Source organism: Salvelinus namaycush, chromosome 3, assembly GCF_016432855.1.
Source record: "Salvelinus namaycush isolate Seneca chromosome 3, SaNama_1.0, whole genome shotgun sequence".
NCBI classification, from domain to species: domain Eukaryota; kingdom Metazoa; phylum Chordata; class Actinopteri; order Salmoniformes; family Salmonidae; genus Salvelinus; species Salvelinus namaycush.
In genome coordinates, this window is record NC_052309.1 from 25,500,542 (window position 1) to 25,523,295 (window position 22,754).

Below are 22,754 nucleotides of genomic sequence, written 5' to 3' on the forward strand. Positions count from 1 at the left end.
CGGAGAACATCGGCCATATCCCGGTGTGTGCATATTCACTGTATTTGTCAATGGGTCAGTGCCACTTTTAGTTTTTATTGGTCTGTTTGTCAGTGTTAGCAGAGTAGGCTACCCTGTACTTTATGTAGGATTTAAAAAATGCTTGCTCGCACCTGGGTGTACCATACCGGTAAAAATGTTAATCTACGTTCACCCCTGGTTTACAATGTACATGGTTCTATCTGATAACTCTCAATACCTGCCTTTAAAGATTCACACAAAATTCAAATATCATTGTGAGAAACTCAAGGCAAAAGACAAATTATAATTTTGTAAAATGAGTTTATAGCCATCGTAATATTCTTCTCTCCAATTCTATGTAATCAATCATTTTCTGTGTCCCCCTGCTGTCTGCATTGTGTTCCACACCTGCTGCAATGTGAGAGAATTATAATTTAGATTGTTGTGCACAAATCAGCCACAACACTACATCCTGTAAAATAGGTGTCTTTGCAGGGGGAGGTAATAAAATAATGATTGAGCCACAATCCATTTTGGGTATGACATAATATAAAATCAAAATCACTTTGATGTAGGTGTTAGTTCTCCATGACTCTTGGTTGTCTTGCTGCGGCCTAAGGCTGTGCTGGAGGGCTACCATTGGTCTCATCATCCATTTCCTGCTCTGTCTGTCTGTCCTGTCCTCCCTGTTCCGTCTGTCCGTTCTGCTCAACCTGTAGCTGCTCAAACTCTGCATCTAGGTAGTCCAGAGAATCGTTGCCGGGCCACCGCTTAATGTTGAGCTTGTGAGAGACCCTACCCCACTGTTCTCTGTTGCTAGCCACGGTTTCATACAGCTCTGCCGACCTGGGGAACAGGTCCTGGAGGAGTCTGTAGGAGGAAGTAGAGGAAAGCCGGGGGGGGGGGGGGGGGGGTATAGTCAGACAAGCTAAGGAGGGTCCACTAATATGCATTACAACAAAAAACAGTTCTCATCTCATTGTCTGAGAACAATTACACCCATCATCTCCCAGATTTTGGGGTTAGGGATCAGTCAGAGGCTCACTTATAAATGGGCATGGCTATGTGCTCCATGAAGCTTGTCTGCAGCTCTGGGATGTAGGCCTTCTCCCTGTCCATCATCTCACTGGGACGGTTCCCCATAGCCTTCTCCTGCAGCCACAAGCACAGGGACACACTCTCACACAGAGGAAATCGTAAAAGTCCCTGTACCACATGGAGACAGAAAACAATATGAGGCATACCATGTTGGGCATTCAATAAAAATATTCCATACATACCAGATCTCCTTGAGAAAAGAATTCCTTGTAAATAAGTCCCTGAAACAAAAACAGACATGTGTTTCATGTGAACATACTGCATGGAGGCCTACACCATCTTACTAAGACCAATAAAAGTGATCTAAATGTGACAAAGAAGGTGAAAACACCATTGGTTATTAAAGGAGTGAGATCTGAGTGGGTTCTTACTGCGATCTTCCAGGTGGTCTTCCAGTCCTTGGTCTGGTCAGAGAGGTCACAGGAGGTCATGATCAGGCACAGTAGCAGGTTATGGTGCTGAGGGTCTTTAGTGTTGTAGCCCACTGGAAGACACAACAGACAGTATGATTATAATAAGAAATGGAAGAGAAATGAAGTGCTATCTTTCATAAGACACTGAGACAGGATGTAGGGGGATAACTTACCGTCGGCCATTTTCTGCAGATCCTTCAGGATCCGTAGGTGATGAGCCAAGTCTGTGGCTAGGATGATGTCCCTCATCAGGTCAAGCATCCTCTGGTAGTCCTGGCAATCAAAAAAACAATGTGGAAACAGAGTCAAAATAGTATAACACCAACTAAAAAACCTTGAGAAAAGAGTACAGTCCTTACATTGCCTTTTGTTTTACCTTTCTAGATAACTTTTCAAAGATGTTGCAGCCCTGGGTGTTGAGTATGGCAATCGTCTGAGCAAAGTGGTGCCTCTGGAAATGAGAGCCAATTCAATGTCAGTGGTGAGGTTGCAATTATATTTCATATCCACTCGAGGGCAGAAACGACCCAGTGCACCATCGAGCCATGGTTTTGCCTAGGGAAAACCTAGTCAGTTGCACAACTGAATGCATTCAACGGAAATTTTTCGTCCACATTTAACACAAACCCGCTGAATCAGACAGGTGCGGGTGGCTGCCTTAATTGACATCCATGTCATCGGCTCCTAAGGATGAGGGACATGCATAATACCATTCTGATTCATTAAGTATTTGTGTTTACCTCCAGCACAGATCCCTCAGAACTATACAGGCCAGCCAACACAGATTTCTGGAAAAAAGAAGACAGAAGAGCGTGTTTGTGTAATACACTTTTCTGTGGCAGTTGGTATGATATACAGTGCATTTGGAAAGTATTCAGACTCCTTGACTTTTTCCATATTTTGTTACGTTACAGCCTTACTCTAAAATGGATTAACAAACAAGTATCCCTCAATCTACAAACAATACCCCATAATGACAAAGCAAAAACAGGTTTTTAGAAATGTTTGCAAATGTATTAAAAAGCACCTTTGGCAGGGATCACAGCCTCAACTCTTCTTGTGTATGACACTACAAGCTTGGCACACCTGTATTTGGGGAGTTTCTCCCATTTCTTCTCTGCAGATCCTCAAGCTCTGTCAGGTTGGATGGGGAGGTTTGCTGCACAGCCATTTTCAGGTCTCGCAAGAGATGTTTGATCGGGATCAAGTCCGGGCTCTGGCTGGGCCACTCAAGGACATTCAGAGACTGGTCCCGAAGCCACTCCTGCATTGTCTTGGCTTTGTGCTTAGGGTCGTTGTCCTGTTGGAAGGTGAACATATGCCTCAGTATGAGGTCCTGAGCGCTCTGGAGCAGGTTTTTATTAAGAATCTCTATACTTCACTGTTCATCTTTCCCTCGTTCCTAACTAGTCTCCCAGTCTCTTCCTCTGAAAAACATCCCCACAGCATGATGCTGCCACCACCATGCTTCACCGTAGGGATGGTGCCAGGTTTCCTCCAGATGTGACGCTTGGCACTCAGGCAAAATAGTTCAATCCTGGTTTCATCAGACCAGAGAATCTTGTTTCTCATGGTCAGAGAGTTGTTTAGGTGCCTTTTGGCAAACTCCAAGCGACCTATCGCACCTTTTACTGAGGAGTGGCTTCTGTTTGGCCGTTCTACCACAAAGGCCTGATTGGTGGAGTGCTGCAGCGATGGTTGTCCTTCTGGAAGGTTCTCCCATCTCCACAGAGGAACTCTGGAGCTCTGTCAGTGACCATCGGGTTCTTGGTCACCTCCCTGACCAAGGCCCTTCTCCCCCGATTGCTCTGATTGGCCGGGCGGCCAGCTCTAGGAAGAGTCTTGGTGGTTCCACACTTCTTCCATTTAAGAATGATGGAGGCCACTGTGTTCTTGCGGACCTTCAATGCTGCAGAAGTGTTGTGCCTCGACACAATCCTGTCTCGGAGCTCTACGGACAATTCCTTTGACCTCATGGCTCTGTTTTTGCTCTGACATGCACTGTCAACTGTGGGGCCTTATATAGACAGGTGTGTGGCTTTCCAAATAATGTCCAATCAATTGAATTTACCACAGATGGACTCCAATCGAGTTGTAGAAACATCTCAATGATGATCAATGGAAACCGGATGCACCTGAGCTCAATTTCGTGTCTCATAGCAAAAGGTCTGAATACTGTAAATAAGGTATTCCTGTTTTTTATTTGGAATATATTTGCAAAAATTTCTAAACCTGTTTTCGCTTTGTCATTATGGGGTATTGTGTGTAAATTCAGGAAAAAAAATGTTTTAATACATTTTAGAATAAGGCTGTAACATAACAAAATGTGGAAAAGGGGACGGGGTCTGAATTCTTTCCAAATGCACTGTAGATATACATACAGCATAGGATTCTGTGTGTTTGTGGTATGTGGGATCTTACCGATGCCACCTGGAAGGAGTTGTTGGTCCCTCTGTGGTCCAAGTCATGACACATGCAGGACACAAAAAGAGCAAACATCTCGATGTCTCTGAAACAAGAGAACGCTACGGTGTGAGTTTAGGTGTTCATGAGTGTGTTTCACTTTGCTGTAGCAAAGTTTGTAAATGCTTATCTCTGTGTGTTCATACTCTAGGTAGTTGGAGAGCTCCAGGTTCTTGCAGAGGAGGTAGCAAAAATGAGAGACTGAGAATGCGTGCATCCAGTTGTGATATGGGGGATCCCTGTAGCCTCTCTTCACCATCAGACAAAACCTGGCCAGCATGTGCATGTTGATCTTGTAGGTGTTTATGAAGCCCATGTCCTCAAACATGCTGATAATGGCCTGAAAGCAGGAGGCATGATCAAGAGACATGAGAAAAAAGAAATTATACTACCAGTGTATTTCTCCAGGAGTGTGTGTTGATTGTCTCACCGTGGGTGTGCTGTCGTCTGACAGGGAGCGAGGTGTGTAGGTGAAGCTGGAGAAGCTGGGGTAGATTTCCCCTACAGGCTGGATTCCCACAGTCAGTAGCCGGGTCACTTCCTCCTCTGACACCTGACAGACAGGGTCAAAGGTCAGGACATTAACTGCCAAACATTACAAACTGACTGGATCTGCATTCATAGGTTGAAGAGATTAGTTGAATAGGTTGAAGAAGAGCTCTGATTGGATGCTTTACCATCATGTGGTACTTCATCATCTCATTAGCCAGCTGACTCCTAAACTGGGCTTCGTCGACCCTCTTATAAAGGAGGGACTGGGGGAGGAACAGAGAGCACAGGAGTCATTCATCATGATGACAACATTGTTGTAGATGACACTAATGTGTCATCAACAATCTATCAATATCCTTACTCTATAGAAAAAAATATATGAGGTAATAATCAGTTATAAGGTCTAAAGGATACGCAAACGGGATGCCTGTGCACTCACATGAGCGATGCTGATGCCACAGTATATGGAGAAGGCTGTGGCCAAGTCCTCATCCAGGCGGGTGAACCATGGTCCATTAGTCTTGTTGACCAGCTCAGCCACCCCAATCACTTCTGAATCCACAGAGAAAGAGAGGGAGAAAGAGAAAGATGATAGATGTATGTGTATAGATATAGATATAGATCAGAAATAGGGAGAGGGGTCGCGACCGGGAGGCTCATGGGGCGACGCACAATTGGCCCAGCGTCATCCGGGTTAGGAAGGTTTGGCCAGAAGGGATATCCTTGTCTCATGATGCACTAGCGACTCCTGTGGCGGGCCGGGTGCAGTGCACGCTGACCAGGTAGCTAGGTGTACGGTGTTTCCTCCGACACATAGGTGCGGCTGGCTTCCGGGTTGGATGTGCGTTGTGTCAAGAAGCAGTGCGGCTTGGTTGGGTTGTGTTTCGGAGGACGCATGGCTCTCGACCTTCGCCTCTCCCGAGTCCATACGGGAGTTGCAGCGATGAGACAAGACAGTAACTACTACCAATTGGATACCACAAAATTGGGGAGAAAAAAGGGTAAAATAATACAAAAAGAAAAAAAGAAATAGAGGGAGGGGGAAATGGAGAGAAAAAGACAAAGAGAGACAGAGACAGACCTCCGTGTTCGTCCTTTATTGGGAAGCAGAGGATGTTGCGTGTCCTGAAGCCTGTGCTGTCGTCCACGGCGCGGTAGAAGAGAGGGTGGGAGTAGGCATCTATGATGTTGAGGATCTTCCCTGTGGTGGCCACATGGCCTGCTATGCCCTGATCAGCAGGAATACGCAGCTCTGTCTGAGACGAGAAGAAAAAGGCAATTATACTATGGAAATAACATCCATTTACAATTAAATGTTATCTTTTACTAAACTTAAAGTCTGTGGATTAGGGCTTTGATGTGAGTGAGTTTAGGATAAAGACCCACTTCCTCATTGATAACCACTCCTCCATCAAACACCTTGGCAACCAGCTCATGACTGACACTGTCCAACAGGAACACAGAACAACTGGAGGAGAGAAAGATGGGCCATATTAATCAGTGATACTAAGGCTGTGCTCGAATACCCATACTAACATACTGTATACTACATACTTAATGAGTATATATACAGTCGTGGCCAAAAGTTTTGAGAATGACACAAATATTAATTTCCACAAATTTTGCTGCTTCAGTATCTTTAGATATTGTTGTCAGATGTTACTATGGAATACTGAAGTATAATTACAAGCAATTTATAAGTGTCAAAGGCTTTTATTGACAATTACATTGACAATTACATATTGATGCAATATTTGCAGTGTTGACCCTTCTTTTTCAAGACCTCCTTAATCTGCCCTGGCATGCTGTCAATTCACTTCTGGGCCACATCCTGACTGATGGCAGCCCATTCTTGCATAATCAATGCTTGGAGTTTGTCAGAATTTGTGGGTTTTTGTTTGTCCACCCGCCCCTTGAGGAATGACCACAAGTTCTGGGGAGTTTCCTGGCCATGGACCCAAAATATCAATGTTTTGTTCCCTGTGCCACTTAGTTATCGCTTTTGCCTTATGGTAAGGTGCTCCATCATGCTGGAAAAGGCATTGTTCGTCACCAAACTGTGTCTGGATGGTTGGGAGAAGTTTCTCTCTGGGGATGTGTTGGTACCATTCTTTATTCATGGCTGCTTTCCTAGGCAAAATTGTGAGTGAGCCCACTCCCTTGGCTGAGAAGCAACCCCACACATGAATGATCTCAGGATGCTTTACTGTTGGCATGACACAGGACTGATGGTAGCGCTCACCTTGTCTTCTCCGGACAAGCTTTTTTTCCGGATGCCCCAAACAATCAGGACAGGGGATTCATCAGAGAAATGACTTTACCCCAGTCCTCAGCAGTCCAATCCCTGTACCTTTTACAGAATATCAGTCTGTCCCTGATGATTTTCCTGGAGAGAAGTAGCTTCTTTGCTGCCCTTCTTGACAACAGGCCATCCTCCAAAAGTCTTCGCCTCACTGTGTTTGCAGATGCACTCACACCTGCCTGCTGCCATTCCTGAGCAAGCTCTGTACTGGTGGTGCCCCGACCCCGCAGCTGAATCAACTTTAGGAGACGGTCCTGGCGCTTGCAGGACTTTCTTGAGCGCCCTGAAGCCTTCTTCACAACAATTGAACCGCTCTCCTTGAAGTTCTTGATGATCCGATAAATGGTTGATTTAGGTGCAATCTTACTGGCAGAAATATCCTTGCCTGTGAAGCCCTTTTTGTGCAAAGCAATGACGACGGCATGTGTTTCCTTGCAGGTAACCATGGCTGACAGAGCAAGAACAATGATTCCAAGCACCACCCTCCTTTTGAAGCTTCCAGTCTGTTATTCAAACTCAATCAGCATGACAGAGTGATCTCCAGCCTTGTCCTCGTCAACACTCACACCTGTGTTAACGAGAGAATCACTGACATGATGTCAGCTGGTCCTTTTGTGGCAGGGCTGAAATGCATTGGAAATGTTTTTTTGGGATTCAGTTCATTTGCATGACAACGAGGGACTTTGCAATTAATTGCAATTCATCTGATCACTCTTCATAACATTCTGGAGTATATGCAAATTGCCATCATACATACTGAGGCAGCAGACTTTATGAAAATTAATATTTGTGTCATTCTCAAAACTTTTGGCCACGACTGTTGTGGCGGATGAATCAGAATTAGTTGGGTAACATAGATAAATAATATGTTTTATTTACATAATATGCTTATGTGAGATACTTGTCATTAGAATGTATCCGTTTGGACTATAGTGTTGGCAGTTGCACATTTTTCTAAGCTGGGGCTCAGTCATTTGGGGCCCAGAGAGGGGAGAGGTCAGGCTTGTCTTTTACATGTCTCTGGTGCTATGCAGAATATCAGAAAGGGAAGAGGACAGGATGGAACATTGTCTTCATATGTGAATGTATCTGTTAAACCATGTGAAGGGATGGTGTGATTAAGTGTGATTAAAGGGGAACCAATTACTTGTCTCCACAATGTCTGTGCGCAAGTCACTCCCCTCAGTGAGCTTGTCCAGGAGTGGGGTCAAGAGGGGGTTTACTTGAGATGGGAGTATCTAGAGTTGACAATTGAGTTATGCCATTGGATAAGGTAATAGTTTTGTACTATGAAGTACCAGGAAGGAGATTAGAACCTCGTCTTAGAGACCAAACTGAACGATAATTTATAGCGAATGCTATCTGGGTATGGGATACTCCTCTCTCAAGTAAAAGTATTTCTTTGTGAACTGTTCCTAAGATCTGTGGTTCATCATGTAAGTTGAGAGGGGTGTCATTAAAATATCTTTGTATTCTTGTGTAGGGACTCTCAGAATTCATTATAGACACTGAATTGATCTGAGAGTCAAAGGGCTATTGTAAAGCTCATATTATTAAAGATGAAGTTTAAGTATAACTCTGACTGGTGTGTGGTTTGTAACTCTCCTCATTTGGTAATACAGGAAATTGCCACGATACTATTAGATCATTTTAGTATACTGTAAGCGAACGGTATCATTTCAGTTGAGCGTACTAGAGCTTTGCTTGTCTACCGGAAATTGATGCTGTTGCTATGCAACCTGTTGCTAGCTTGTTAGTATAACAAATGACTAACTAAACATTTTATGATTTTGGTTGTGTGTAAATTCAATCTGGAGTGCCAGAGTGCGCTCTGGGCGTTCGTAAGTCTGTAGAGTGTTGTCACATTGTCCATTCGTAAATTCAGAGCGTTTCGCTTTTGTAGCATTCAATGGCAGTCAAGCACCCAAGCTAACTGGCTAACATTGGCTAACTACTTCCAGACACAAATGAGAACACCTCACTCTGACCATTTTACTCACCCCAGCACAGCTGGTTAAGCTGTTTTCATGTTATCCAGAGCGTTGGTGACTGTAACTGTACTGCTGGCAACAATATATATATATTTTTTAATTCTTATTTACAATGACTGCCTTAATTACGCTTTTTTTGCCGACGTTTACTGACACCGGCCATATTCAACGGGTGTTGAGCGTTAGTAAATTCATCAGTTATTCTGCGGGAGAGTGCTCTGAAATCTGAGTAGATAGCCAGAATTAACAATGTCCATTGAAACACACAATGAAAATGATGTAAATAATCAAGTCAATAAACATTGGGTGGTTAGTTAGATAGCATATAGTTAATATACTGCCTGGCAAGTTCGATGTATTAGTAGCCAACTAATGTTAGGTAACTGGCTAACATACCGATACATTCTGCTGTAATGCTATGCAGTTCATAAGGATAGCGTATCTAACAAATTGTCAAATTATTAGAAAAGTCATTACTTTATTACATTGCTCAACATTTTCTTAACATTTGTCATAATTAGTTGAATTAATGAATTTCTATCCACTCTCGTCCGACTTCTTTGCTTCGGCTGCATATTTTCCGCCATTTTCTTCAAATCTGAAAATGTTGTGAAGCCACGCCCATTTTCTGAAGAATTGTATTATGGACCCTAAAGCACGGAAATAGTGTCCAGTGCATTTGTACTTCGTATTTTGGCGAATTTAGTACGACATCCGGGAACTTTGGCATACTATGTCACGTTCCTGACCTGTTTTCCTTGTTTTTGTATTTGTTTAGTATGGTCAGGGCGTGAGTTGGGGTGGGCATTCTATGTTATGTGTTTCTATGTTTAGGTTCATTGTCTATTAGCCTGATATGGTTCTCAATCAGGGACAGGTGTTTTACGTTTCCTCTGATTGAGAACCATATTTAGGTAGGTTGTTCACACTGTTTGTTTGTGGGTGATTGTCTTCCGTGTCTGTGTATGTCGCACCACACGGGACTGTTTCGTTGTCGTTCGTGTATGTAGTCTGTTCCTGTTCGTGCGTTCTTCGTGTTTTATGTAAGTTCACATGTTCAGGTCTGTCTACGTCGTTTTGTTGTTTTGTAATAATTTCAAGTGTTCTTCGTGTTTCGTCTTGTTTAAATAAATATCGTTATGTCTGCATCACCCGCTGCGCCTTGGTCCGCTCATTCGGCTCAGAACGATCGTTACAGAATCACCCACCAAACAAGGACCAAGCAGCGTGAAAAGCAACAACAGCGATCGCAGGATTTCTGGACATGGGAGGAAATACTGGACGGTAAAGGTCCATGGGCTCAACCTGGAGAATATCGCCGCCCTCGTGAAGAGCTGGAGGCAGCTAAAGCCGAGAGGCGGCGGTATGAGGAGGCAGCACGGAAGCAGGAGAAGGATCTGGGCTACACTACGTGGGAGGAGATCGACAGGTGGGCGATCGACCCAAGGAGAGTGCCGGAGCCCGCCTGGGATTCTCTGGCACAGTGTGAGGAGGGATACCGGCGAATGGAGGCAGCACGACGACGCGGTAGGAAGCCTGTTAGTCAAGCCCAAAAATTTCTTGGGGGGGGGGGGGGGGGGCTAAAGGGTAGTGTGGCGAAGTCAGGTAGGAGACCTGCGCCAACTTCCCGATCTTACCGTGGAGAGCGAGAGTACGGGCAGACACCGTGTTATGCGGTAGAGCGCACGGTGTCTCCTGTACGTGTGCTTAGCCCGGTGCGGGTTATTCCACCTCCCCGCACTGGCAGGGCGAGATTGAGTATTGAGCCGGATGTCATGAAGCCGGCCCAACGCATCTGGCCACAAGTGCGTCTCCTCGGGCCGGCATACATGGCACCAGCCTTACGCATGGTGTCCCCGGTTCGCCTACATAGCCCAGTGCGGGTTATTCCACCTCCCCGCACTGGTCGGGCTACGGGGAGCATACAACCAGGTAAGGTTGGGCAGGCTCAGTGCTCAAGGGAGCCAGTACGCCTGCATGGTCCAGTATATCCGGCGCCACCTCCCCGCCCCAGCCCAGTACCACCAGTGCCTACACCACGCACCAGGCTTCCTGTGCGTCTCCAGAGCCCTGTTCCTCCTCCACGCACTAGCCCTGTGGTGCGTGTCTCCAGCCCATTACCACCAGTACCGGCACCACGCACCAAGCCTCCTGTGCGTCTCCAGAGCCCTGTTCCTCCTCCACGCACTAGCCCTATGGTGCGTGTCTCCAGCCCATTACCACCAGTGCCTACACCACGCACCAAGCCTCCTGTGCGCCTCCAGAGTCCTGTGCGTCCTGTTGCTGCTCCCCGCACTAGCCTGAAGGTGCGTGTCCTTAGCCCGGTACCTCCAGTTCCGGCACCACGCACCAGGCCTACAGTGCGTCTCAGCCGGCCAGAGTCTGCCGTCTGCCCAGCGGCGCCTGAACTGCCCGTCTGCCCAGTGGCGCCTGAACTGCCCGTCTGCCCAGCGGCGCCTGAACTGCCCGTCTGCCCAACGCCGTCTGAACTGCCCGTCTGCCCAACGGCGCCTGAACTGCCCGTCTGCCCAACGCCGTCTGAACTGTCCGTCTGCCAAGCGCCGCATGAACTGCCCGTCTGTACTGAGCCTTCAAAGCCGCCCGTCTGTACTGAGCCTTCAAAGCCGCCCGTCTGTACTGAGCCTGCAAAGCCGCCCGTCTGCCATGAGCCTTCAGAGCCGTCCGCCAGACAGGAGCCGCTAGAGCCGTCCGCCAGACAGGAGCCGCTAGAGCCTTCCGCCAGACAGGAGCCGCTAGAGCCTTCCGCCAGACAGGAGCAGCCAGAGCCTTCCGCCAGACAGGAGCAGCCAGAGCCTTCCGCCAGACAAGAGCAGCCAGAGCCTTCCGCCAGACAGGATCAGCCAGAGCCGTCCGCCAGACAGGATCAGCCAGAGCCGTCAGCCAGCCATGACCAGCCAGAGCCGTCAGCCAGCCATGACCAGCCAGAGCCGTCAGCCAGCCATGACCAGCCAGAGCCGTCAGCCAGCCATGACCAGCCAGAGCCGTCAGCCAGCCATGACCAGCCAGAGCCGTCAGCCAGCCATGACCAGCCAGAGCCGTCAGCCAGCCATGACCAGCCAGAGGCGTCAGCCAGCCATGACCAGCCAGAGCTGCCCCTCAGTCCGGAGCTGCCCCTCAGTCCGGAGCTGCCCCTCAGTCCGGAGCTGCCCCTCAGTCCGGAGCTGCCCCTCAGTCCGGTGTTGCCCCTCAGTCCGGTGTTGCCCCTCAGTCCGGTGTTGCCCCTCATTCCGGTGTTGCCCCTTATTCCGGTATTGCCCCTTAGTCCGGTGCTGCCCCTTAATCCAGTGGGGTTAATTTGGAGGGTGGTCATTAGGAGGAGGTTACGAAAGCGGGGATTGACTATGGTGGGGTGGGGACCACGTCCTGAGCCAGAGCCGCCACCGTGGACAGATGCCCACCCAGACCCTCCCCTAGACTTTAGGTGGTGCGCCCGGAGTTCGCACCTTGAGGGGGGGGGGGGGGTTCTGTCACGTTCCTGACCTGTTTTCCTTGTTTTTGTATTTGTTTAGTATGGTCAGGGTGTGAGTTGGGGTGGGCATTCTATGTTATGTGTTTCTATGTTTAGGTTCATTGTCTATTAGCCTGATATGGTTCTCAATCAGGGACAGGTGTTTTACGTTTCCTCTGATTGAGAACCATATTTAGGTAGGTTGTTCACACTGTTTGTTTGTGGGTGATTGTCTTCCGTGTCTGTGTATGTCGCACCACACGGGACTGTTTCGTTGTCGTTCGTGTATGTAGTCTGTTCCTGTTCGTGCGTTCTTCGTGTTTTATGTAAGTTCACATGTTCAGGTCTGTCTACGTCGTTTTGTTGTTTTGTAATAATTTCAAGTGTTCTTCGTGTTTCGTCTTGTTTAAATAAATATCGTTATGTCTGCATCACCCGCTGCGCCTTGGTCCGCTCATTCGGCTCAGAACGATCGTTACATACTAACTATATCCATACTGTGACCTATAAGCATACTATATACTCAATTCACGTCACAAATAGTGCGGTTAGTATGAGTATTCGAACACAGCTTTAGGCTTTTGTTACAATGCTTGTGATAGCCTTATGGTAATACAGTACTTACATTTCTGCACTGGTGAGACTCCGTGCTTCTGCAATGATCTCTTTTAGCAGGACTGATACATCATCTGGAGACCGAGATATATAAATGTTGTTATAACAGCAAAAAATGATGCCTCACTGTGCTACAAGGATAATAGGTAAAGTATGATACTTACCCAGGTGTGTGAAAAGGTTTTTGGCGACCTGAAGCAGTGCCTATATGAACACAGACAAACACAGGAAACAGTTGAGAAGACTAGAAGCGTATTTGTGGGCTAGCTAAAGATTCTCACCAAGTTAGGGATCGTGATGGACAAAGGGCAGTCACTCCGAGCAAGGCTCAGTAAATTGGGTGGTCAGTCCCTCAAAGTACTACTGAATTACTACATAAAACCTTGTCGCGCAGTAGTGACTATGTAGAGACTTGTAGGGATTGTAAAGTGAATGTGTAGTTTATGCATTACTCAAGATTGTCACGTTCCTGACCTGTTTTCTCTTGTTTTTGTATGTGTTTAGTTGGTCAGGGCGTGAGTTGGGGTGGGCATTCTATGTTTTGTGTTTCTATGTTTAGGTCAGTGGTAATTAGCCTTATATGGTTCTCAATCAGGGACAGGTGTTTGACGTTTCCTCTGATTGAGAACCATATAAAGGTAGGCTGTTCACACTGTTTGTTTGTGGGTGGTTGTCTTCCGTGTCTGTGTCTGTGCACCACACGGGACTGTTTCGTTTGTTCGTTCGTTTGTGTAGTCTGTACCTGTTCATGCGTTCTTCGTGTATATGTAAGTTCTCTAGTTCAGGTCTGTCTACGTTCGTTTATTTGTTTTGTAGTTTGTTGAAGTATTTTCGTGTTTCGTCTTTACTTTAATAAATATCATTATGTCATATCACAACGCTGCACTTTGGTCCAATCCCTACTCCTCCTCTTCTTCCGAAGAGGAGGAGGACAACCGTTACAGAACCACCCACCAAACAAGGATCAAGCAGCGTGAGAGGAACCAGCAACAGCGGCCAAAAAACCAGGACTCGTGGACTTGGGAGGAAATATTGGACGGAAAGGGACCCTGGGCTCAACCAGGAGAATATCGCCGCCCCAAAGCTGAGCTGGAGGCAGCGAAAGCAGAGAGGCGGCGTTTTGAGGAGCTAGCTCGGAAGCAGGAGAAGGATCTGGGCTACACTACGTGGGAGGAGATCGACAGGTGGGCGATCGACCCAGGGCGAGTGCCGGAGCCCGCCTGGGATTCTCTGGCGCAGTGCGAGGAGGGATACCGGCGAATGGAGGCAGCACGAAGACGCGGTAGGAAACCCGAAAGTAAACCCCAAAAATTTCTTGGGGGGGGGGCTAAAAGGGAGAGTGGCGAAGTCAGGTAGGAGACCTGCGCCTACTCCCTGTACTTACCGTGGAGAGCGAGAGTACGGGCAGACACCGTGTTACGCAGTAGAGCGCATGGTGTCTCCTGTACGTGTGCATAGCCCGGTGCGGTACATACCAGCTCCTCGTATCGGCCGGGCTAGATTGAGCATTGAGCCAAGTGCTATGAAGCCGGCTCTACATATCTGGCCACCAGTGCGTCTCCTCGGGCCGGCTTACATGGCACCAGCCTTACGCATGGTGTCCCCGGTTCGCCTACATAGCCCGGTGCGGGTTATTCCACCTCCCCGCACTGGTCGGGCGACGGGGGGCATACAACCAGGTAAGGTTGGGCAGGCTCAGTGCTCAAGGGAGCCAGTACGCCTGCACGGTCCGGTATTTCCGGCGCCACCTCCCCGCTCCAGGCCAGTACCACCTGTGCCTACACCACGCACCAGGTTTCCTGTGCGTCTCCAGAGCCCTGTTCCTCCTCCACGCACTCTCCCTGTGGTGCGTGTCTCCAGCCCAGTGCCTCCAGTTCCGGCACCACGCATCAAGCCTCCTGTGCGTCTCCAGAGCCTTGTACGCACTGTTCCTTCTCCCCGTACTCGCCCTGATGTGCGTGCCCTCAGCCCGGTACCTCCAGTTCCGGTACCACGCACCAGGCCTATAGTACGCCTTGAGAGTCCAGTGTGCCCTGTTGCTGCTCCCCGCACTAGCCTGAAGGTGCGTGTCTTTAGCCCGGTACCTCCAGTTCCGGTACCACACACCAGGCCTACAGTGCGTCTCAGCCGGCCAGAATCTGCCGTCTGCCCAGCGGCGCCTGAACGGCCCGTCTGCCCAACGGCGCCTGAACTGCCCGTCTGCCCAACGGCACCTGAACTGCCCGTCTGCCCAACGGCGCCTGAACTGCCCGTCTGCCCAACGGCGCCTGAACTGCCCGTCTGCCCAACGGCGCCTGAACTGCCCGTCTGCCCAACGGCGCCTGAACTGCCCGTCTGCCCAACGTCGTCTGAACTGTCCGTCTGCCAAGCGCCGCATGAACTGCCCGTCTGTACTGAGCCTTCAAAGCCGCCCGTCTGTACTGAGCCTGCAAAGCCGCCCGTCTGCCATGAGCCTTCAGAGCCGTCCGCCAGACAGGAGCCGCTAGAGCCTTCCGCCAGCCATGACCAGCCAGAGCCGTCAGCCAGCCATGACCAGCCAGAGCCGTCAGCCAGCCATGACCAGCCAGAGCCGTCAGCCAGCCATGACCAGCCAGAGCCGTCAGCCAGCCATGACCAGCCAGAGCCGTCAGCCAGCCATGACCAGCCAGAGCCGTCAGCCAGTCCGGAGCTGCCCCTCAGTCCGGAGCTGCCCTTCACTTCGGAGTTGCCCCTCAATCCGGTGTTGCCCCTCAATCCGGTGTTGCCCCTCATTCCGGTGTTGCCCCTCATTCCGGTATTGCCCCTTAGTCCGGTGCTGCCCCTTAATCCAGTGGGGTTAATTTGGAGGGTGGTCATTGGGAGGAGGCTAAAAAAGCGGGGATTGACTATGGTGGGATGGGGACCACGCCCAGAGCCTGAGCCGCCACCGTGGACAGATGCCCACCCAGACCCTCCCCTAGACTTTTGGTGGTGCGTCCGGAGTTCGCACCTTGAGGGGGGGGGGGGTTATGTCACGTTCCTGACCTGTTTTCTCTTGTTTTTGTATATGTTTAGTTGGTCAGGGCGTGAGTTGGGGTGGGCATTCTATGTTTTGTGTTTCTATGTTTAGGTCAGTGGTAATTAGCCTTATATGGTTCTCAATCAGGGACAGGTGTTTGACGTTTCCTCTGATTGAGAACCATATAAAGGTAGGCTGTTCACACTGTTTGTTTGTGGGTGGTTGTCTTCCGTGTCTGTGTCTGTGCACCACACGGGACTGTTTCGTTTGTTCGTTCGTTTGTGTAGTCTGTACCTGTTCATGCGTTCTTCGTGTATATGTAAGTTCTCTAGTTCAGGTCTGTCTACGTTCGTTTATTTGTTTTGTAGTTTGTTGAAGTATTTTCGTGTTTCGTCTTTACTTTAATAAATATCATTATGTCATATCACAACGCTGCGCTTTGGTCCAATCCCTACTCCTCCTCTTCTTCCGAAGAGGAGGAGGACAACCGTTACAAAGATACACAAGTAGAGTTGTGTACTTTTCAGTAGGAAACAGTAGTGTTTCCAGTAGTAATCAGGTAGATTTTTACTACTTGATGTTAGTAGTAAATAAGTATCACAACACTACAGCCAGACTACAGCGGCTTTTTCCGACCACAGAAGTACACAAAACAAGAAGTAGTTGGTTGTTGTTATCTAGCTACTTTTTGACAATCCTGAATGTAATCATCTTGTCACGTTCTGACCTTAGTTCCTTTGTTTTGTCTTTTGTTTTAGTATGGTCAGGGCGTGAGTTGGGTGGGTTGTCTATGTTAGTTTTTCTATGATTTTCTATTTCTGTGTTTGGTCTGATATGGTTCTCAATCAGAGGAGACCTGAGCCAACTCCCCGTGCTTACCGTGGAGAGAGAGGGACCGGGCAGGCACCGTGTTATGCCGTGAGGCGCACGGTGTCCCCGGTGCGTGTGCATAGCCCGGTGCGGTACATTGCAGCGCCTCGTATCGGCTGGGCTAGAGTGGGCATCGAGCCAGGTGCCATGAAACCGGCTCTACGCATCTGGTCTCCAGTGCGTCTCCTCGGGCCGGGGTACATGGTACCAGCCCTACGCATGGTGTCTCCTGTACGTGTACATAGCCCAGTGCGGCTATGCACTGGCATGCACTGGCATGGCTATGGGGAGTATTCAGCCAGGTAGGGTTGGGCAGGCTCGGTGCTCGAGACCTGTAGTGCGCCTCACGGTCCGGTCTATCCGGTGCCTTCTCTAAGAACCAGCCTTCCTGTGGAAGCCCCACGCACCAGCCCTCCGGTGGCGGCGCCACGTACCAGGCCTCCAGTTCCAGCACCCCGCACTCGCCTTGAGGTGCGTGTTCCCAGCCCGGTACCACCAGTTCCGGCACCACGCACCAGGCCTACTGTGCGCATCCAGGGTCCAGTATGCCCTGTTCCTGCTGCTCGCACTCGCCCAGTGGTGCGTGTCCCCAGCCCGGTACCACCAGTTCCGGCACCACGCACCAGGCCTACTGTGCGCCTCAGCAGGCCTGAGTCTCCCGTCTGTCCAGCGCCGCCTGAGCTGCCCGTCTGTCCAGCGCCGCCTGAGCTGCCCGTCTGTCCAGCGCCGCTTGAGCTGCCCGTCTGTCCAGCGCCGCCTGAGCTGCCCGTCTGTCCAGCGTCGCCTGAGCTGCCCGTCTGTCCAACGCCGCCTGAGCTGCCCGTCTGTCAAACGCCGCCTGAGCTGCCCGTCAACAAGAAGTAGTTGGTTGTTGTTATCTAGCTACTTTTTGACAATCCTGAATGTAATCATCTTGTCATGTTCTGACCTTAGTTCCTTTGTTTTGTCTTTTGTTTTAGTATGGTCAGGGCGTGAGTTGGGTGGGTTGTCTATGTTAGTTTTTCTATGATTTTCTATTTCTGTGTTTGGCCTGATATGGTTCTCAATCAGAGGCAGCTGTCAATCGTTGTCCCTGATTGGTTATTTTCAGTCTTTGTGTGTCTGCACCAGACAGAACTGTTTTCGGTTGTTTCTTTGTTATTTTGTTATTCAGTGTTTTGATGAATATTAAACATCATGAACACTTACCACGCTGCACCTTGGTCCTCACCTTCTTCCACCGACGACAGCCGTTCCACATCTTTCATTCTTCGTCATCCTGTCTTTCATAGCCCTTGTGCTGTCACCATCTGTACGTTTAACTTTCCTTTATGTTTTATGAATACTTTCATGTAGTTGTTCAGCCATTTATATAACTTTTTACCACATCAAAAAGATTACTAGACAAAATGGTCTTAGCCATTAGCCATCATCCCAAACCATCTCAATTGGGTTGAGGTCGAGTGATTGTGGAGGCCAGGTCATCTGATGCAGCACTCCGTCACTCTCCTTATTGGTCAAATAGCCCTTACATAGTCTGGAGGTGTGTTGGGTCATTGTCCTGTTGAAAAACAAATGATAGTCCCACTAAGCGCAAACCAGATGGGATGGCGTATCGCTGCAGAATGTTGTGGTAGCCATGCTGGTTAAGTGTGCCTTGAATTCTAAATAAATCACTGACAGTGTCACCAGCAAAGCACCCCCACATCATCACACCACCTCCATGCTTCACGGTGGAAACTACACATGCAGAGATCATCTGTTCACCTATTCTGCGTTTCACAAAGACACTGCGGTTGGAACCAAAAATGTCAAATTTGGACTCATCAGACCAAAGAACAGATTTCCATTGGTCTAATGTACATTGCTCGTGTTTCTTGGCCTAAGCAAGTCTCTTCTTATTATTGGTGTCCTTTAGTAGTGGTTTCTTTGCAGCAATTTGACCATGAAGGCCTGATTCATGCAGTCGCCGCTGAAAAGTTGATCTTGAGATGTCTGTTACTTGAACTCTGTGAAGCATTTATTTGGGCTGCAATTTCTGAGGCTGGTAACTCTAATGAACGTATCCTCTGCAGCAGAGGTAACTCTGGGTCTTCCTTTCCTGTGGCAGTCCTCATGAGAGCCAGTTTCATCATAGCGCTTGATGTTTTTTGCTACTGTACTTGAATAAACTTTTAAAGTTCTTGACATTTTCTGGATTGACTGACCTTCATGTCTTAAAGTAATTGACTGTCATTTATCTTTGCTTATTTGTGCTGTTCTTGCCATAATATGGACCGTAATAGGGCTATCTTCTGTATACCACCCCTACCTTGTCACAGTTAACTGATTGTCTCAAACGCATTAAGAAGGAAACTAATTCCACAAATTAACAAGGCACACCTGTTAATTGAAATGCATTCCAGGTGACTACTTCATGAAGCTGGTTGAGAGAATGCCAAGTGTGCAAAGCTGTCATCGAGGCAAAGGGTGGCTACTTTGAAGAATCTCAAATAGAAAATATATTTTGATTATGTTTAGCACCTTTTTTGGTTACTACTATGTGTTATTTCATAGTTTTGATATCTTTACTATTATTCTACAATGTAGAAAATAGTAAAAATAAAGGAAAACCCTTGAATGAGTAGGTGTGTCTGAACTTTTGACTGGTACTGTAAATACTATGCATGCCAGTCTCTCTTGGCTAAGAGTTTAGGAGAGACTGACTGCATCCGTTATTTTATAATAAACGTGTTAAAGTCCAAATTGTTTGCATAGTCAACTTACACACAGCTCTGACACACACTTACCCCACCAGACATGCCACCAGGGGTCTTTTCACAGTCCCCAAATCCAGAACAAATTCAACAAAGCATACCATTATTGCATGGAACTTCCTTCTATCTCATATTGCTCAAAATGAACAGCAAACCTGATTTTAAACTGATGAAGCAACATCTCACGACACAATGCCTCTCCCCTATTTGCCCTAGATATGTTTTGTGTATGTATTGATATGTAGGCTATGTGTACCGTTTTTAAATTCATATAGTTCTGTCCTTGAGCTGCTCTTGTTTATTAATGTTCTGTATTATGTCATGTTCCATGTTTTGTGTGGACCCCAGTAAAAGTAGCTGCTGCTTTCACAACAGCTAATGGGGATCCCAATAAAATACCAAATACCCAAAAGCTCAGTAGTTACATAGTCATTAATGAGGAACTATGTAGTGATTTGGGAAGGAATAATCTAGTGTTCTCCGGTAGTGAATTGTCCCAATTTACTACACAAATCACTACTGGTTTACTACACATCTCAATAGCAATCAAGTAGTAAAACAGTACATTTTGTGCAGATCTTGTGTAGTAGTGATGAGTAGTAATTCAGTAGTACTTTTCATGAGGGGTGCAGTCAGGTAGCGTCTCCTTACCTGGCATTCATACTTGAGTCTCTGTTCCTTTTGGAAGGCCAATGTGCTGGTCAGTACTGAGGAAGTGTAGCAGAAACAGTGCTGCACTATGTGTTCATCCACTTCTGTGTGTCTGAAGAATGACAAGCGCACACACATTTTACAGCAAGACACGAACCTATGCAGCTATGCATGCACGTACGCATACACTCAGACAGAAGTTTGCATGCTTATGCTAACACACACAGCTCTATACCTGTCTGCTCCTTTTTTGTTGAAGGCACAGGCAAGGGCCACAACCTTGGTGGTGGCCCGACACTCAACAGGAACACACAACATGGAGAGAACTTCAAATCCCAGAGTGCTGTTCAGCTGCTGGTGTTCCTCCTACAGTATCAGCCCAGAGAAGAGGGAAAAGGGGCAGAGATGTAGAGGACAGGACCATCAAACATATCCAAACGTACTACTGTTAACACTACAATACTGATCAGGGGACATTTCAGTGTTCTTACTTGAGTGACGTCTTGCAGGGAGATGCTCTTCCTCTTCTCCACAGCCTGACCAAGGTTGCCAAATGTGAGCTGGACCCCAGACAGACAGACAGAGGGAGGGAGGGTCAGGCACACAGAGTGAGGGTCAGGGGCACAGGTGGTAATGTCAGAGGGATAGAAGGGCTGTGTTGTATAACTTACAGGGAAACTGATCTCCGCCTTCAGAACCTTGTCTCCAACTACCTGAGGAATAACAAAGACATCTAACAAACTTGTTTTTGTTTGAATTTTTGCACTTTTGCTTCATTTTAGAATATTGAATATTGTGTGTGTACATGTGTACCTGACAGAACAGCTGTTGGTTATCCTCTGATACCAGAAGTAAACAGCAGCACAATGAATGAGTCTGCTCCTCCAGCTTTGAAAACAACAATACAACCGATTCAGTCAAACAGTCACTCTGTGTATCAATCAAATGATCAACCAGCTTTTATAAATCAGTTTATTTCTGGTTCTGGACTCACATAACGGATTACTTTTAGTTGGAGGGTGGCAGCGTCCAGGTCATACAGCTCTCCTATAGTAGACAGTGAAAGAATCGACAAAGTCATTACACATAGTAATATATTCTTACCTACTATTATCCAATAGACTCAACAATGATGTGTCTATAGACGGCAGAATACAAGTGCTGGGCCCCATCGCACTATCATACCACAAAGCCTCAGGATCTGATGGTCCAGTGCACTGTAGTCCACATCAGGTGTTGTCCTCCTGGTCAGGGATAGATATGATTTCCTGTTGACCTCTAACCCCTGGGTAAGCCTTTGATCCTGCAGGGCCTGGACTCTCTTACAGGCTACGGTGACCTGTGAGGAAAATCAGAGTTGTACCAGCAGTAGGCCTGCTGTCTCAGAATGTGATCGTATTAAAGGACTGGTGGGTCCGGAGAAGGACACTTCAGACTCACATGTCTCTCCAGGACATCAAGGCTTTGTTCCTGAGCTTTAGTGAGCTGTGTACAGCAAACCTTTCAGAATAGAGAAGACACCGTGTAAAAGGCAGTCCTATTAAAGTGATATCTTTGATAATGTAAGGCAGAGAGATGAGAGGGTTATGAGGGCGGCAGGTAGCCTAGCAGTTAATAGTGTTAGGCCAGTAACAGAAAGGTTGCTGTTTCGAATCCCTGAGCCCACTAGGTGAAAAATCTACCGATGGGCCCTAGTCGCTAAATGTAAATGATGAGGAGCATGCTCACCAAGAGGAGGGCGGTAGTTACACTCTGGTCCAGGATTGGAATTATCAACACTGTGGTGGAGGTACAGAAGATGGATGGAAAAAGGATTGGGTGGAGAGGAGGAAAGTATTAGCCAGGAGGAGGACTGGGGACTGTTTTGAACTCTGTCGAATCTTTTAGAGTATAGTTGCTGTTGCTCACCCTGCAACACAGCCAGATACAAAAACACACACCTCTTTTGTCCTGCTGCAGTGGCTCTGTTAGTCTCTCTCTCTGTTGCTCCTGCAGCTCTGAGGAAGGAAGTCCTTCACACTGTACTCTCCTCTGCTGGACAACCACATCCCTTAGAAAGACAGAGATTTTATTGATTGAGGAACATCACAATGTCACTAGAGGGAAAATGAAGACTGAATTATCACGGTCTGAAGTACAGGTCAACTGGGCACCACATCAGCCCTGCCCATTACCTGAGTCTCCCCTCCTTCGGTAGCTCATGGGGTGGTTCTTCACACCACAAGCATCCTGTCTCTGCATCTAATAGATAGACGTATACACTGTCCTATAATAGAGAGGGGGGGGGGGGGGGGGGCAGCCTGTTAGAGGGGGGAGAAAATGTGGTTGTAAAAAATGTATTGAAACATTATTTGGCCAAACATGTACAAGTGGGTGGTCTTTGATCTGTTTTGTGCCATTCACTCTGTTTCCTGTTTCTCTGTCAACCCTCCCCCCAGGGAGAATACAGTATGTTGCTGAATAGGATGGAGACAGACCATATATATAAATCATGATGGAGACAGTAGATACACACCACTTCATAAAAGACAGTCTGGAGAGCCTCTCTGATGGCATCCTGCAGGGAAGAGGAGTCTGTGACTGAGGCCAGTTGAAGCAATGCATACTGGGAAATAAAATAAGGGGATAGAATAATTAATACTGTGGTGACTTTGATGCACAGATACACAGAGAAGAAG

The 22,754-nt window shown here is 47.7% G+C and overlaps 1 protein-coding gene across 1 annotated transcript in view; it reads right to left on the bottom strand.

Annotated features, from left to right (window-relative positions):
* Positions 1–614: 614 nt before the first annotated feature.
* The window catches only part of LOC120043770 (cGMP-dependent 3',5'-cyclic phosphodiesterase-like), a 32,410-nt gene continuing 10,270 nt past the window's right edge, over positions 615–22,754 (bottom strand). Inside the window, exons 2-24 of the mRNA XM_038988328.1 lie at positions 21,262–21,415; positions 21,071–21,123; positions 20,890–20,964; positions 20,748–20,789; positions 20,568–20,636; positions 20,312–20,442; positions 20,077–20,188; positions 13,008–13,047; positions 12,854–12,917; positions 5,849–5,934; positions 5,548–5,718; positions 4,906–5,018; positions 4,652–4,729; positions 4,405–4,527; positions 4,121–4,314; positions 3,933–4,020; positions 2,252–2,299; positions 1,888–1,962; positions 1,685–1,784; positions 1,470–1,582; positions 1,281–1,319; positions 1,046–1,152; positions 615–870 (exon numbers count right to left, since the gene is read on the bottom strand). Of these exons, the coding sequence (XP_038844256.1) occupies positions 615–870; positions 1,046–1,152; positions 1,281–1,319; positions 1,470–1,582; positions 1,685–1,784; positions 1,888–1,962; positions 2,252–2,299; positions 3,933–4,020; positions 4,121–4,314; positions 4,405–4,527; positions 4,652–4,729; positions 4,906–5,018; positions 5,548–5,718; positions 5,849–5,934; positions 12,854–12,917; positions 13,008–13,047; positions 20,077–20,188; positions 20,312–20,442; positions 20,568–20,636; positions 20,748–20,789; positions 20,890–20,964; positions 21,071–21,123; positions 21,262–21,415 (2,331 nt within the window). The remainder of the gene's footprint in view (positions 871–1,045; positions 1,153–1,280; positions 1,320–1,469; positions 1,583–1,684; positions 1,785–1,887; positions 1,963–2,251; positions 2,300–3,932; positions 4,021–4,120; positions 4,315–4,404; positions 4,528–4,651; positions 4,730–4,905; positions 5,019–5,547; positions 5,719–5,848; positions 5,935–12,853; positions 12,918–13,007; positions 13,048–20,076; positions 20,189–20,311; positions 20,443–20,567; positions 20,637–20,747; positions 20,790–20,889; positions 20,965–21,070; positions 21,124–21,261; positions 21,416–22,754) is intronic.